At 41.9% G+C, this 11,784-nt stretch overlaps 2 protein-coding genes across 4 annotated transcripts in view; one reads left to right on the forward strand and one right to left on the reverse strand.

Moving 5' to 3' along the window:
- scube1 (signal peptide, CUB domain, EGF-like 1) overlaps positions 1-326 on the reverse strand; it is a 187,911-nt gene extending 187,585 nt beyond the window's left edge. For 2 of the 3 annotated variants that reach the window (XM_054739471.2, XM_054739470.2), the window contains exon 1: positions 23-237. In XM_054739471.2, the coding sequence (XP_054595446.1) occupies positions 23-110 (88 nt within the window). In that variant the 5' untranslated portion in view covers positions 111-237. Of the gene's footprint in view, positions 1-22 lie in introns of all 3 variants that reach the window. The other variant, XM_015953650.3, reaches the window with a different exon arrangement.
- Positions 327-3,074: 2,748 nt separating this feature from the next.
- On the forward strand, positions 3,075-11,436 carry samm50l (sorting and assembly machinery component 50 homolog, like). Its single transcript, XM_015953636.3, has 15 exons — positions 3,075-3,235; positions 4,262-4,375; positions 4,717-4,818; positions 4,886-4,973; positions 5,065-5,171; positions 5,262-5,392; positions 7,088-7,175; positions 7,261-7,389; positions 7,487-7,558; positions 8,081-8,167; positions 8,342-8,412; positions 8,574-8,641; positions 8,809-8,955; positions 9,331-9,472; positions 11,182-11,436. The coding sequence occupies exons 1-15, from the start codon at positions 3,215-3,217 to the stop codon at positions 11,225-11,227; spliced, it is 1,413 nt and encodes a 470-aa protein (XP_015809122.1). The 5' UTR covers positions 3,075-3,214; the 3' UTR covers positions 11,228-11,436.
- The last annotated feature ends 348 nt before the right edge of the window (positions 11,437-11,784 follow it).

Genomic DNA, 11,784 nt, shown 5'->3' on the forward strand with positions numbered 1-11,784 from the left:
AGCAGAAACTGGAGTTTCTTACCTGCGAGCCCGACATTCCCCATCACCCTGCAAGTATTTATGAGGAGGATAAACAAACAAACGTCCCGGGAAAAACAAGCGATCCCCATGCTGACAGGCGATGTGAGGATCCAGCGGGGCTTCTGAGGGCTCTGGGACCTGGACTGAGTCAGTGCGCGCGCGCGTGAGAGAGAGAGAGAAAGAGAAAGGGAGAGAAAGAGGGAAAGTGTGCGTGTGTGTGCGTGCGCAGAGGTGCGCGTGTGAATGTTCGTCCGACAGGAGAGGAGAAGAAGGACCGTCTCTCGGTGGACAGCTGCAGATGGGGTGGGGGTGAGGAGGGGAGGGGAGGGAGTGCGGGGGTCGGCGGGGTAGAAGGGGGCGGACGGGGGGTGATCAGAGCGAATTGATTGGCTTGTTCGTGCCGGTAAAAGAGAAAGAGAGAGAGAGAGAGAGAGAGAGAGAGAGAGAGAGAGAGAGAGAGAGAGAGAGAGAGAGAGAGAGAGAGAGAGAGAGAGAGAGAGAATTAATATTAAATATTAGTAACTATTGTTTCTGTCCTCATTTAAACCTCACATGTCCTTCAAGAGCTCCAGCAGGGTCACGTGATCACTGTTATCTTTTTATTGATGCTGAGAAGTGAAGAGCATCAAACAGCACCTTTTGAACTCTTTAACACCAAATGTATCACGTTTCAAAAGTATCTTTCTAGTTTTCAAGACCTCCACCTCTTCAGCAGGATTAGTGCCCTCCTCATAAACCTGCTGCATCAACATGACGTCTGCCCTCTTGTGGGGGTACGAGTACTGCAGGTGGCACATGTCTAAAGGTTTAGTCATTACCACTACAATCCTTTCCATCATTCTGTGACTTTCACTCTTTCACTCTTCTGAAAAACAGTATGCAAATTATGCATCAAAACGTGCTCTTCGATCAGCAACAGTGAGCTGTGACTGCAGTGTGTCACGTGGAAACCACAAAATTAGCAAAACAAAAATAAATGAAGCCTTTGAATTTCCCAACATCTAACGACAAAGGAGCTCCACAGCTGTGGTAGGCCTCCTCCTCAAGCACGATCCAAGGCTAAAAGGCAACAGAAAGTCAGTCTTTAGCTGATGTTTTGAAATGTTTTGTGGTTTTAACAGTTCAATTTTGTTGGTTTTGTTCTGTATTTTTTGAATCTGATAGATTTCTATTGGATTTTTTCCATAGAATACTAATTTTAGAATCATTTGCAAACAAATGAGATGAAACAAACATATTTTTTCTTCTCTCACTTCTCTCGTTTCTCACTTCTGTAGGATTGATGTTTATCTCTAAAATCCCAGAGTGCCGACGGCACACCCAAGCTTCCATACGTAGACTTGAAAATTTTTCACTGAAAATATCATCTTCAAAACAGAAATTGAAGGTTTTTCCTTATTCAGCAGAAACTTCAACATTCCCCTGTGTGACCATCAGGGCCATTAGGGAGTATGAGACACAAGTGTGGTTTCCATGGTGACCTAAATGAGCTACTGGAAACAGCATCAACATTGATGTTCATCTTCCCTTCCTCCACAGATCATGCGTCAAAATATTTAGCGTCAGCTTTCATCATTACAGGTGTGATGTTGGGGTTTGGGGCCGCAGACACACGCACTTCTTAATCAAATCAAATCAAAGATACTGTAAGGATTTCTTCTGAAATTTTTGAGCAACTTTTGTGTTGATATTTAACCGAGTAACAAAATTATAATAAATCATTTTAGAATTGATATGATAACATTAAAATAACTGAACATTTCCATTTGTGAAATCGGCCCTATAATAGAAACCCATCTGATTTCATCACATCTGTAAGTTAATGAGACCCCCATCCTGTGCAGCAGGGGGCGGCAATGTCAAGAAAAACTTCCTTTGAACCGGATGAATCCTCAACTAGGACCAGAACCAGTAGAATGACAGGGATGTGTCAGGATGACTCAAACTAACCCCAGTGATAAGATTGATCATAAAGGACACTTTTAAGAATCTTTTTAGACAGAGTTTCTGTTTCACAGATAGGAATAGCCACAGTGAATTGCTTAGTAAAAATATGTTTCCACTCAGATCAGCAAAAATATCCTTTTGGGTCCGTTTTTAAATTTCTGATAAAATAAGTTTAAAAGTAGATGTTTTAAATGTATTTGCAACATGCATTCAATAAAGTGTAGATAAATCAAATTATATGTTCTTTGTCCTAGATCACTCATGGAAACTAGAGAAGTAAAGGTCAAATGAAAACAGCAAAAGTCCATCATAGCATCTGAAACATGTAGAGTAAAAGCAGATTCTGCAGGTCCTACTATAACGTAGTTTTCTTGAAATCACCAACAAAGTTTTTTTGCTGTTGTTGTTTTTGTCGATAGGCTCCAGCGGTGTCTAAAACTGCTAAAATAGCAGCGTTGACCTTTTCGTTTCAGTCTGCATCTACATCCTTCATATGGCAGGGGGTCGGATTTGATCAGTCATTCATGCTGATTTGCAGACTGAACTAGAAAAGTTATTTTGTAATTAGAAAATGTAAAAAAGAAAAATAAAGAATTTTAGGTTTTTATAATTAATTATGTTTTGTTATAAATTGTGCTTTACATGTATAGCACCTCTTGATGCCTGTAGCAGTGTGCTTTGTTGAACTGTGGATCACTTGAAGTTTGAATCTTTGTCAATATTATCTCATGAATTTGGGGAAAAAAATCGCTTTTTTTTTCGGTGAATGCAACACGCTTCCGTGGCGTGGCCAAAATTAAATTTATCGTCATTTTTTTCTGCAGAGAAATTAGACGTAAAAAATGCTGTTACTGTCATCTGCTGGCAATTTAGTGTCATTACATCTCTAATGATGATGCTTTCAGGAACCGAACTTTTTTTGCCATAACCATCTAACGTTACGCCTCTCATTGCATTTTTTTAAATCAATGTCTGCTCATATTGTCAATATAACATTTTGCTAGCACACTAACAACATTTCACTCAATGCACAAAATTTAATGACATTTGAAAGCCTGAGTCAAAGTTTAGATGCTCTAAATTACTGAATGTACGTGGACGCAACATTTTACCTCAGCAACTGTCATGGCGTCTCCCATGAAGGGGGCTTGGTAGCTGAGACAGTAGCTGCTGTCATTTCTCTCTTTTCTCTCTCGAACACAATAATAAAGTCAGTGTAAAACATTTTTAGGAGCCGGTAGTCACCATGGGGACCGTCCATGCTAAGGTAAAGCGATTTGTTTTTCCTTCTCCTGCCTGAAGTCTCGTTGTGTGCCTTGACCTCCCTTCTTCGGGGTTGATGGCTGACTGACTCGATGTTCTGTTGTAGCATTTGTTAATTAAAGACAGACATCAAAGGAAACCAGCGGGCACGCGCTGCTTTAGATTGATCAACATACAAACAAACATTCCAACAGACTTCTAGACATTAAAAATCAGAACATATGTTTCATCTTTTTCAAAAACTCGTTATGTTTAGAGATCTTAAAGGTGACATCAGTGGTAAATAAATACTTTAATTAAACTTTATGTTTTTTAGTGGTCGTTGGCATCAGCTCCTCCACCCTCTGATATAAGGACATTTCTCCTTCATGACTGCTGATCATTACATTACATCCTTACATTTTAATCACAATTTATTTCTCATTTTAACCATACGTTGAATACATTTTTTCTATATATATATATATATATATATATATATATATATATATATATATATATTTGAATGTTTTGTTCTTGTGAAGCGCCTCATTATTTTTATCTATATAAAAGATACTTTTCTTTCATCTTTCTTTCTTTCTTACAGGAGTCTTTAGTCAGATCCTCATTGTTTTTGCCTGAAATGAAGCCTATATTAATTTTTATTGTTGTTTTTGTACCTTTTAATGAATGAAGTAAATACATTGTAACCCAGGGAATCTGCAATCTTCAGAAGGGAAAAAGCTATTTTTACCATCTCTCCTACTAAAAATAAAATTCATCTGACCACCAATGATGCCTAAAAGCAAGAAACTCTGACTTATTTTTCATTTTAGAACAAAGCTAACAGAAAAACATAGCACATACTTTTGTACCAAAAAACCTTGCTGCTCAGAGCTATGCAGGGCTGTTGAAATCCAAAATAAGGCACAAGCTAACAAGCTAGAAGTTCAGAAGTAAGCTGCATTTTAAACACATTGGTGTTTGTGTTAGTTCCCTGTTTGATGCTACGGATGACACAGTTGGAGGTTTTTACTTTTTCTTGGTGCAGAGCCTGGATCCGCTCCCGATGCATGGCCGGGATCTGGGTGTCCACCCTGATGACCTGATTGAACCCCCAGAACAGGAACAGGAGTCCAAGCAAGAGATCCTGGAAAATAAAGATGTGAGCAGTGGTAATGTTAGGGTTTTTCTAGATTACAGAATAGTATCATTTAAAACCAAAAACACACTTGGCCAGAATTACTGAAAAATCATGATAATGATGTCGCATGGAAGGAAGGATTACCAGACAACTCCAGTTTTCTGGGAGAAATTAAAACTTTTCACCTTTATTAATAAATAAAATGTTATGTGACACGTTAAATTATATTCAGTTAGCGTGGAATGTGGCTGGACATCATAAAGTCTAAGTATCATTAGGTTCTGAATTAGATTCTTTCACAGATTTTAGGAAAAGTTCATTTTCAAAGTGACAATTTTGTTTTTGCAACTCTTTGACTTCAGGTAGTTGTTCAGCATGTCAACATAGAGGGTCTGGGGAGAACCAAGGAGGATCTGCTGGGCTATGAGATCTCTGATGTGTTCCACGCCAAAAGTCTGATCGACGTACGTGTTTGTCACACAAGCATGTCAACACTTCACTGTACATGTTTAAAGCAGAAACCTGTTTTAGGTGATGAAACGCGCTCACGTAGCCAGGCTGAGGCTTCTTCGGCTGGGAATCTTCAAAGACGTGGAGGTTCTCATTGACACATCTGAAGGTATCCCTTTCTGAAAGCATCTGCCTATGAGTAACCAGAGAAGGACTTGGCTAAATTCACTCTTTTCCTTCCTCGTTGCCCTTCTCCTCAGGTACAGATGCCTTGCCCAATGGCTTGGATGTCACCTTTGAAGTGACTGAGATCAAGAGGCTGACAGGAAGCTACAACACGATGGTTGGCAACAATGAAGGAAGCATGGTAGGAAGCGCTTCTCCATCACTACGTTTTATGAAGGATGGCTGCAGTGACAAATGAAAGGTGTGTTGAAGGTTCTGAACTGTCTTCCAGGTTCTGGGTTTGAAGCTGCCCAACATGTTCGGTCGAGCTGAGAAGCTGACCTTCCAGTTTTCATATGGGACAAAGGAGACGTCCTATGGTCTGTCTTTTTTCAAGCCGCAGCCTGGATTCTTTGAACGCAAGTATGTCCACAGATGTCCTACATACACACCTGTGTCTCCAGCTGGACTGAAACAGTCCACTTTTTATGCTTAAAGAGCCAATGCTCTTATCAGGCCCAGTCCACACGTAGCCGGGTTTTTTTAAAAACGAATATCCGCCCCTCCAAAAATTTGCATCTACACCACCTCGTTTAAAAAAAAACTCTGTCCACTCGTACCCGGATAAATACGTCGTTAAGGACAGACCTGTAGGCGGCAGTACTTCCCCCGTTCTTAACCTCGTCCTTCGTCTGTGGTCTTCCGCAAGGAGCAGTAACTCCGCTTGCTAAAACAAACATGCAAACAGCGCTTGGACAATTGGTAAAGCGAGCGCAGCTCTGAGGGCATCCATGCTGTCGGCTAGTGTAAACACAGGTCGCACACGTGATGTCAGCATTTTTTTGTCGCGGAAAGTGGCGTTGCGGACTCCGGTTTTGTCTGTCCACACGCAGACACCCAAAACGGAGAAAACGCAGATCTTCACTTTGGCCGGAGTTTTTAAAAAGATCCGTTTTCGTGTGGATGACAGGCCAAAACGTAGAAAAATATCTACGTTTTGGCAGATCCCCGGCTACGTGTGGACAGGGCCTCAGAGTTCCACTGAATAGTAGACACGTCTCTTTGTTTCATGATCCACTCGTATATTTGATGTTTGTTTGTCAAAACACAACCCCTAAAGGACCTTACAATAGAGCTCAAACTTAAAATCAAACTCACATTCATAGAAATTACTTAAACGTGTTTTTATTGTCAATTACTTAATTTTTCTGCAGTTTAATCCCAGAAGGTTGTGCTTATTCCCTCAATTAGAGTAGAAAACTATTAATCTGACCCAAAGTGACTACATAACTGATTATATGTGGATTTACTTGAACTGCTGGTTTACTTGAGCTGTGTTGGGGCGACGGTGGCCCAGGAGTTATCAACAAGTGCAGATCGTTTATCATTATTTAAAGGTGTGGGAAACTCGTTTGATCAGTGCATTTGCAGTAGTTTCTGATAGGAATGAATGCCTTGCAAGCCATATCTGGGGGGGGGGGGGGGGGGCACACAACCACTTGAATCAGCGCAGAAAAGTTTGCTGCAGCAGAGAGTGGCACAACATGGCAATCCTATTATTATTTCAGTCTTATTTCCTGATATTTGGACATCTTGCCTCAGATTGGCTAACAGCAGCACGACTCTACCACTGACTTGCAACATTGATGTTTTAGCTCCACAAATATAATACTGGAGCAGCTTCTGTTTTGTGGTGGAGTTGCTAATGCTAACGGTTAGCATTAGCTAACCAGCCTTCCTCATCGTGAGTAAAATGGGTGAGTCCATGAATGTTATGAGACAGTGTGGCGTAGATCTGTCAGGATTTTCAAATCCTAGAGTTTCACCATCTATTGTCTATCGGAAGCAAATGCAGGGGATGGGTGTAGGAGACTGTTTTCGTGTTCAGCCTGCATGAAATCTCAGAGTGACTGATTATAATCAGAAATAATGATTATAAATTGGGTTTTCAGAGTTCCACACCTTTCAGAAAAGAATATGATCATGAACTAGAATCTACTGTACTGAACAGAGGATGAGAGGACACAAATGTCAACAGCGACAACATGAGATTAATTCTCACACCTTAAACAACATGAGAGCATATTTTTTTTAAAGTAAAGTTCCCTTTTTTCACAGCCTCACCCTTAACCTGTATAAAGTCACTGGCCAGTTTCCATGGAGCTCCTTAAAAGAGACGGACAGAGGTGTTTCTGCAGAACTAAATGTAAGGTTCTCTTTGACAGAATATTCTTTCAGAAGAACACGAGCATGCCTGTCTACTACTCTAACACGGTTTTCCATCTCTGCAGTTTCCTCTTGGCGTCACCAGCCACACGCTGAAGTGGGAGGGCGTATGGAGGGAGCTGGGCTGCCTGGCTCGCAGCGCCTCCTTTGCTGTGCGAGAGGAGAGTGGACACTCGCTGAAATCGGCCGTTTCAGTACGACGTGAAGGCTCTTTCCTAGTTCAAGCAAAGTGTTTGGACTGTGTTATCTACCGAAAAAGTTAAAACCACATTCTGTTTGTTGTGTTTGTAGCACACTGTGTCAGTCGACTCAAGGAACTCCGCCATCTTTCCCAGCCGAGGCGCCTTATTTCGAATCAACCAGGTCAGTGAGCAAAAGGCACACACTCCTGCTTCTGACGCACATTTTTATAAAGTTTTACGACTCAATATTAGGGCTACAGTTATTTACCCAAGCACAAAATAATATTTTTCTTGAGCCAAGCTGAAAAACCACAAAACAAGCCTTATTTTTAGGCATTTAACTATCCATCAATCCATTTCCGTCCTCTTATCCGGAGTCGGATCACAGGGGGCAGTAGCCAAAGTACAGATGCCCAGACTTCCCTCCCCCCAGCCACGTGGGCCAGCTCCTCCAGGGTGTTCCCTGGCCAGCCGAAAGACATAGTCCCTCCTCCAGCGTCTCCCTGTTGGACGTGCCCGGAAAACCTCAACAGGGAGGTGTCCAGGAAGCATCCTAACTAGATGCCTGAGGATTTAACTAGGTCTTTATGAAGATGGAATAAACACAACTAACTACTTAAAAATCATATGTTCATCTGGTTAAAAGGCTTATTTCAATGTAAAACTTCATGTGTGTGTGTTGTCCCCTGTCTGTCTGATGCAGGAGCTGGCAGGGTACACCGGTGGAGACGCCAGCTTTCTGAAGGAAGATTTTGAGCTGCAGCTAAACAGGCGGCTGTTCTGGGACTCTGTACGACATAAATAAGTTCCTCTGAAACTTTTCCATATACTTCTAAAACAACACAGCTATCATCATTATTGCTATTGTGGTTTAGCTTGGCCCACCTTGACCTGTAGGAGGCAGCGTTACGCTTCTATAGAGCCTTTTTGGTGGATGAAACTGGAGTATTTTGTGTTCCCTCAGGTCTTGTCTGCCTCATTATGGGGCGGCATGCTGTACCCCATCAAAGGGCAGCCGTCCTGCATCGCTGACAGGTCTGTGTGATAATTCCCAACAGCATTTTTTTATTTATTATTTTAAAGCAGAACTTCTTTTATTGAACATTCTGCCTTCATTCTTTACTTTTCATTGGTTGAATGTGTCATTTTTAAACCAAAACTGTCCTCTGAGTATGTGATTGGTTGGTTTTGTCCAGGTTCTACCTTGGAGGTCCCACCAGTGTTCGAGGGTTTGGAATGTACAGCATCGGGCCACAAAGTGAAGGTAAAAGAGGGCGAGTGACGCGCTAAAGACAGAATTAAATTTGAGTAGCATTTAGGAGGTACCTGAAATATACATTTTAAAATAATGTTTGAAATGATGAAAACACTTGAGGTTTATCATCCAAATGAAGAAAAGCCGGTGTGATGCGGGTGTTCCTCGTCTCCTAGGTGACTATCTGGGTGGAGAGGCATACTGGGCGGGTGGGCTGCACCTCTACACCCCTCTACCATTCAGACCAGGCAAAGGAGGCTTTGGAGATCTTTTTAGAACTCACTTTTTTCTCAACGCTGGAAACCTCTGCAATCTAAATTATGGTGGGTGGACGTGGATGATGCAGAATACGCTGCTGGTTACTTGATGACTTTGACTTGCTGTCGTGTTTTGGGCACTTTCATGTTCATCAGCTCCTAATGACCAGACATATTCTCACTTTCATAATTACACACCATCAAACAGAACTACTAGGTATTTTTCATGTAAAATATTTAGATCTGAGATGTTTCTCAGCTTTCTCCAGTAGAAGTCCATTGTTATTCTTATGTCATTTATTTTCATTTGATCAAACCTCGTGTCACTTTAGTTGCTATTTGAAAACAAGAGTGAAAACCATAAAACACGTTAACAAAGGCCACTTCACATACTTAATAAAATTTGGCTTCATGGTGACATGTTTGCTGTGTTTTGTGCAGGCGAAGGTCCCCAGGCGCACCTCCAGAAACTAGCTGAGTGTATCCGCTGGTCATACGGAGCCGGCATCGTGCTGCGGCTCGGGAACATCGCCAGGCTTGAGCTCAACTACTGCGTTCCGATGGGAGTTCAGAGTGGAGACAGGTACATTTTAAGATTTACTCAGATATGTAAAATCTCTGTGATCTAAAGGGCTGTTTAACTAACGGAAACAACAACTCAAGATTTTCCAGCAGTTTAGAATGAAACAAAAAAAAACATTTTCTTATGAAATTAATCATGCATCTGTGTTTATTCTGAAACTGGTTTAAAACTATTAACTACCTGTTAACCCGTGGTTCATCAAAATACGGGTGGGAAGTTACAAATGCGTGGGCTGGAGTTTTATAAAGATCAATGTTTTCTGTTTTTAAATGATGTATTATTTGGAATCAATGATTCCAGTAAGGTCTAAAAGATCTGTCTGACTGGGCTGGCTCTGGGTGATCTGGGAAAGAGGCTCACAGCAGCTCCTGCAGCTCACTGAAAACAACCCTAAAGCCACTTTTTCATTTTTAATAGTCAGTATTTTTGCCTGTGTTATTGCTAAAGGCATGACAATTTTTAAGCTACGGTTCAAATCAAAGTTGAAAATCACAGCTTAAGTTCTCCTCACACCTTCACAGTTAATGTTACACTGGACACACAGGTCCCACCCTGCACACACAGGTGTCATCTGGATGCATAGGTCCCACCTGCACACACAGGTCTCACCTGCACACACAGGTCCCACCCTGCACACACAGGTGTCATCTGGATGCATAGGTCCCACCTGCACACACAGGTCCCACCCTGCACACACAAGTCCCTCCTGCACACACAGGTCCTACCTGCACACACAGGTCCTACCTGCACACACAGGTCTCACCTGCACACACAGGTCCCACCCTGCACAGACGCATAGGTCCCACCTGCACACACAGGTCTCACCTGCACACACAGGTCCTACCTGCACACACAGGTCCTACCTGCACACACAGGTCTCACCTGCACACACAGGTCCCACCCTGCACGGACGCATAGGTCCCACCTGCACACACAGGTCTCACCTGCAGACACAGGTCCCACCTGCACACACAGGTCTCATCTGCACACACAGGTCCCACCCTGCACACACAGGTGTCATCTGGATGCATAGGTCCCACCTGCACACACAGGTCCCACCCTGCACACACAGGTGTCATCTGGATGCATAGGTCCCACCTGCACGTACAGGCGTCACCTACACACACAAGTCACATCTTTGCACTCAGTTCCCACCTGTAGGGATTTTTAATTGATTATTTTAGCCTGCTTTCTGCTGAGAAAATAGTTGGTCCAAATTATCCTCAAATGTAATTTTAGGATCACTGTTGTAAACAGTGCATTACTCTTTACTGTCTAAGAAGAAGAAGAAACAATCTTCTCTCAAGATAAAAGTCACAAGGTGCTTCACACAAATGTAAAAAATAAAAATGATTAGTCATAAAAACTATAAAAATGAAAAATGTATTATTAAAAATGTGAGGAAAGGGAAAGAGAAAATGAATAAGAAAGAGGTGATCAGTGGATCCCAAGAAAGACAGAGTTGGTAGAAAGAGCTGAATGAGGACAAGGTAGTGATGAAAAGTCAGAGCAGCTCCTGACTACGAAGTATGAAGTCAGATGGAAAAGTTAAACATCAACCTTTGCATTTGAAACAGAACAAGAGTATCTTGCAAAACATGTCTGATCATTGTGCTACTGTCTGCTGTTTTTTATAATGTATCCATCGTGCATAGAAGATCTGGATCATCTGGCCTGTGTGATTCTTTGTGATTTCTCTCTCCTTGTAGGATATGTGACGGTGTACAGTTTGGAGCTGGAATTCGCTTCCTGTGATGTTTCAGTTTTGCCTTCACCACTCCAGCAGCACTCAATGTGAAAAAGGGAGTGTTTTAGTTGTTTTTCACCTGTAACTTGTTGTGGGAAACACTAGCATGGGCCTGTGCTCTGGTGAGATGAGCCTGACCTCCCCAAAATGTTATTTAATATGCACCTGTAAAGATTCTTCAATAACAACAAAGCAGTGCTGGCTCGAGCAAGATCAACTCATTAGAGTCCATTTTTCCCTCCACCTGCCAGAAAAATCAAGGAACCTTCTGATAGTCCGGCTTTATATTTATTCCCATAGATTAATGGTTTCATGTTTTGTTCTTTAGCCTTACTTTGCAGCCGCCAATGCTGGGATTATGTTCCTCACAGGCATGTTCCATTTGGACACAACTGATAGATATGCTCCTATTGTCCCTACTAACCAGGAGCACAGTGTTCCTGAGTGAGAACACCACTCAGCAAATTGAGCTAATGACTGACCAATAAAGCAGTTAGGAGGTTAAACAAGGAGAAACCAACATTTTTTTCATCCAAATTAAGGTATAGGAAAAAACCCTGAAGAT

This window comes from Nothobranchius furzeri, chromosome 1 (genome assembly GCF_043380555.1).
Source record: "Nothobranchius furzeri strain GRZ-AD chromosome 1, NfurGRZ-RIMD1, whole genome shotgun sequence".
Classification (NCBI taxonomy): domain Eukaryota; kingdom Metazoa; phylum Chordata; class Actinopteri; order Cyprinodontiformes; family Nothobranchiidae; genus Nothobranchius; species Nothobranchius furzeri.

Bases quoted from the DNA above. Each gene is read 5' to 3' on its own strand.
- samm50l (XM_015953636.3), top strand. From the start codon at position 3,215: ATGGGGACCGTCCATGCTAAG. The intron at 7,559-8,080 runs GTCAGTGAGCAA...TGTCTGATGCAG, and splicing joins CCTTATTTCGAATCAACCAG to GAGCTGGCAGGGTACACCGG. The intron at 8,956-9,330 runs GTGGGTGGACGT...TGTTTTGTGCAG, and splicing joins CCTCTGCAATCTAAATTATG to GCGAAGGTCCCCAGGCGCAC.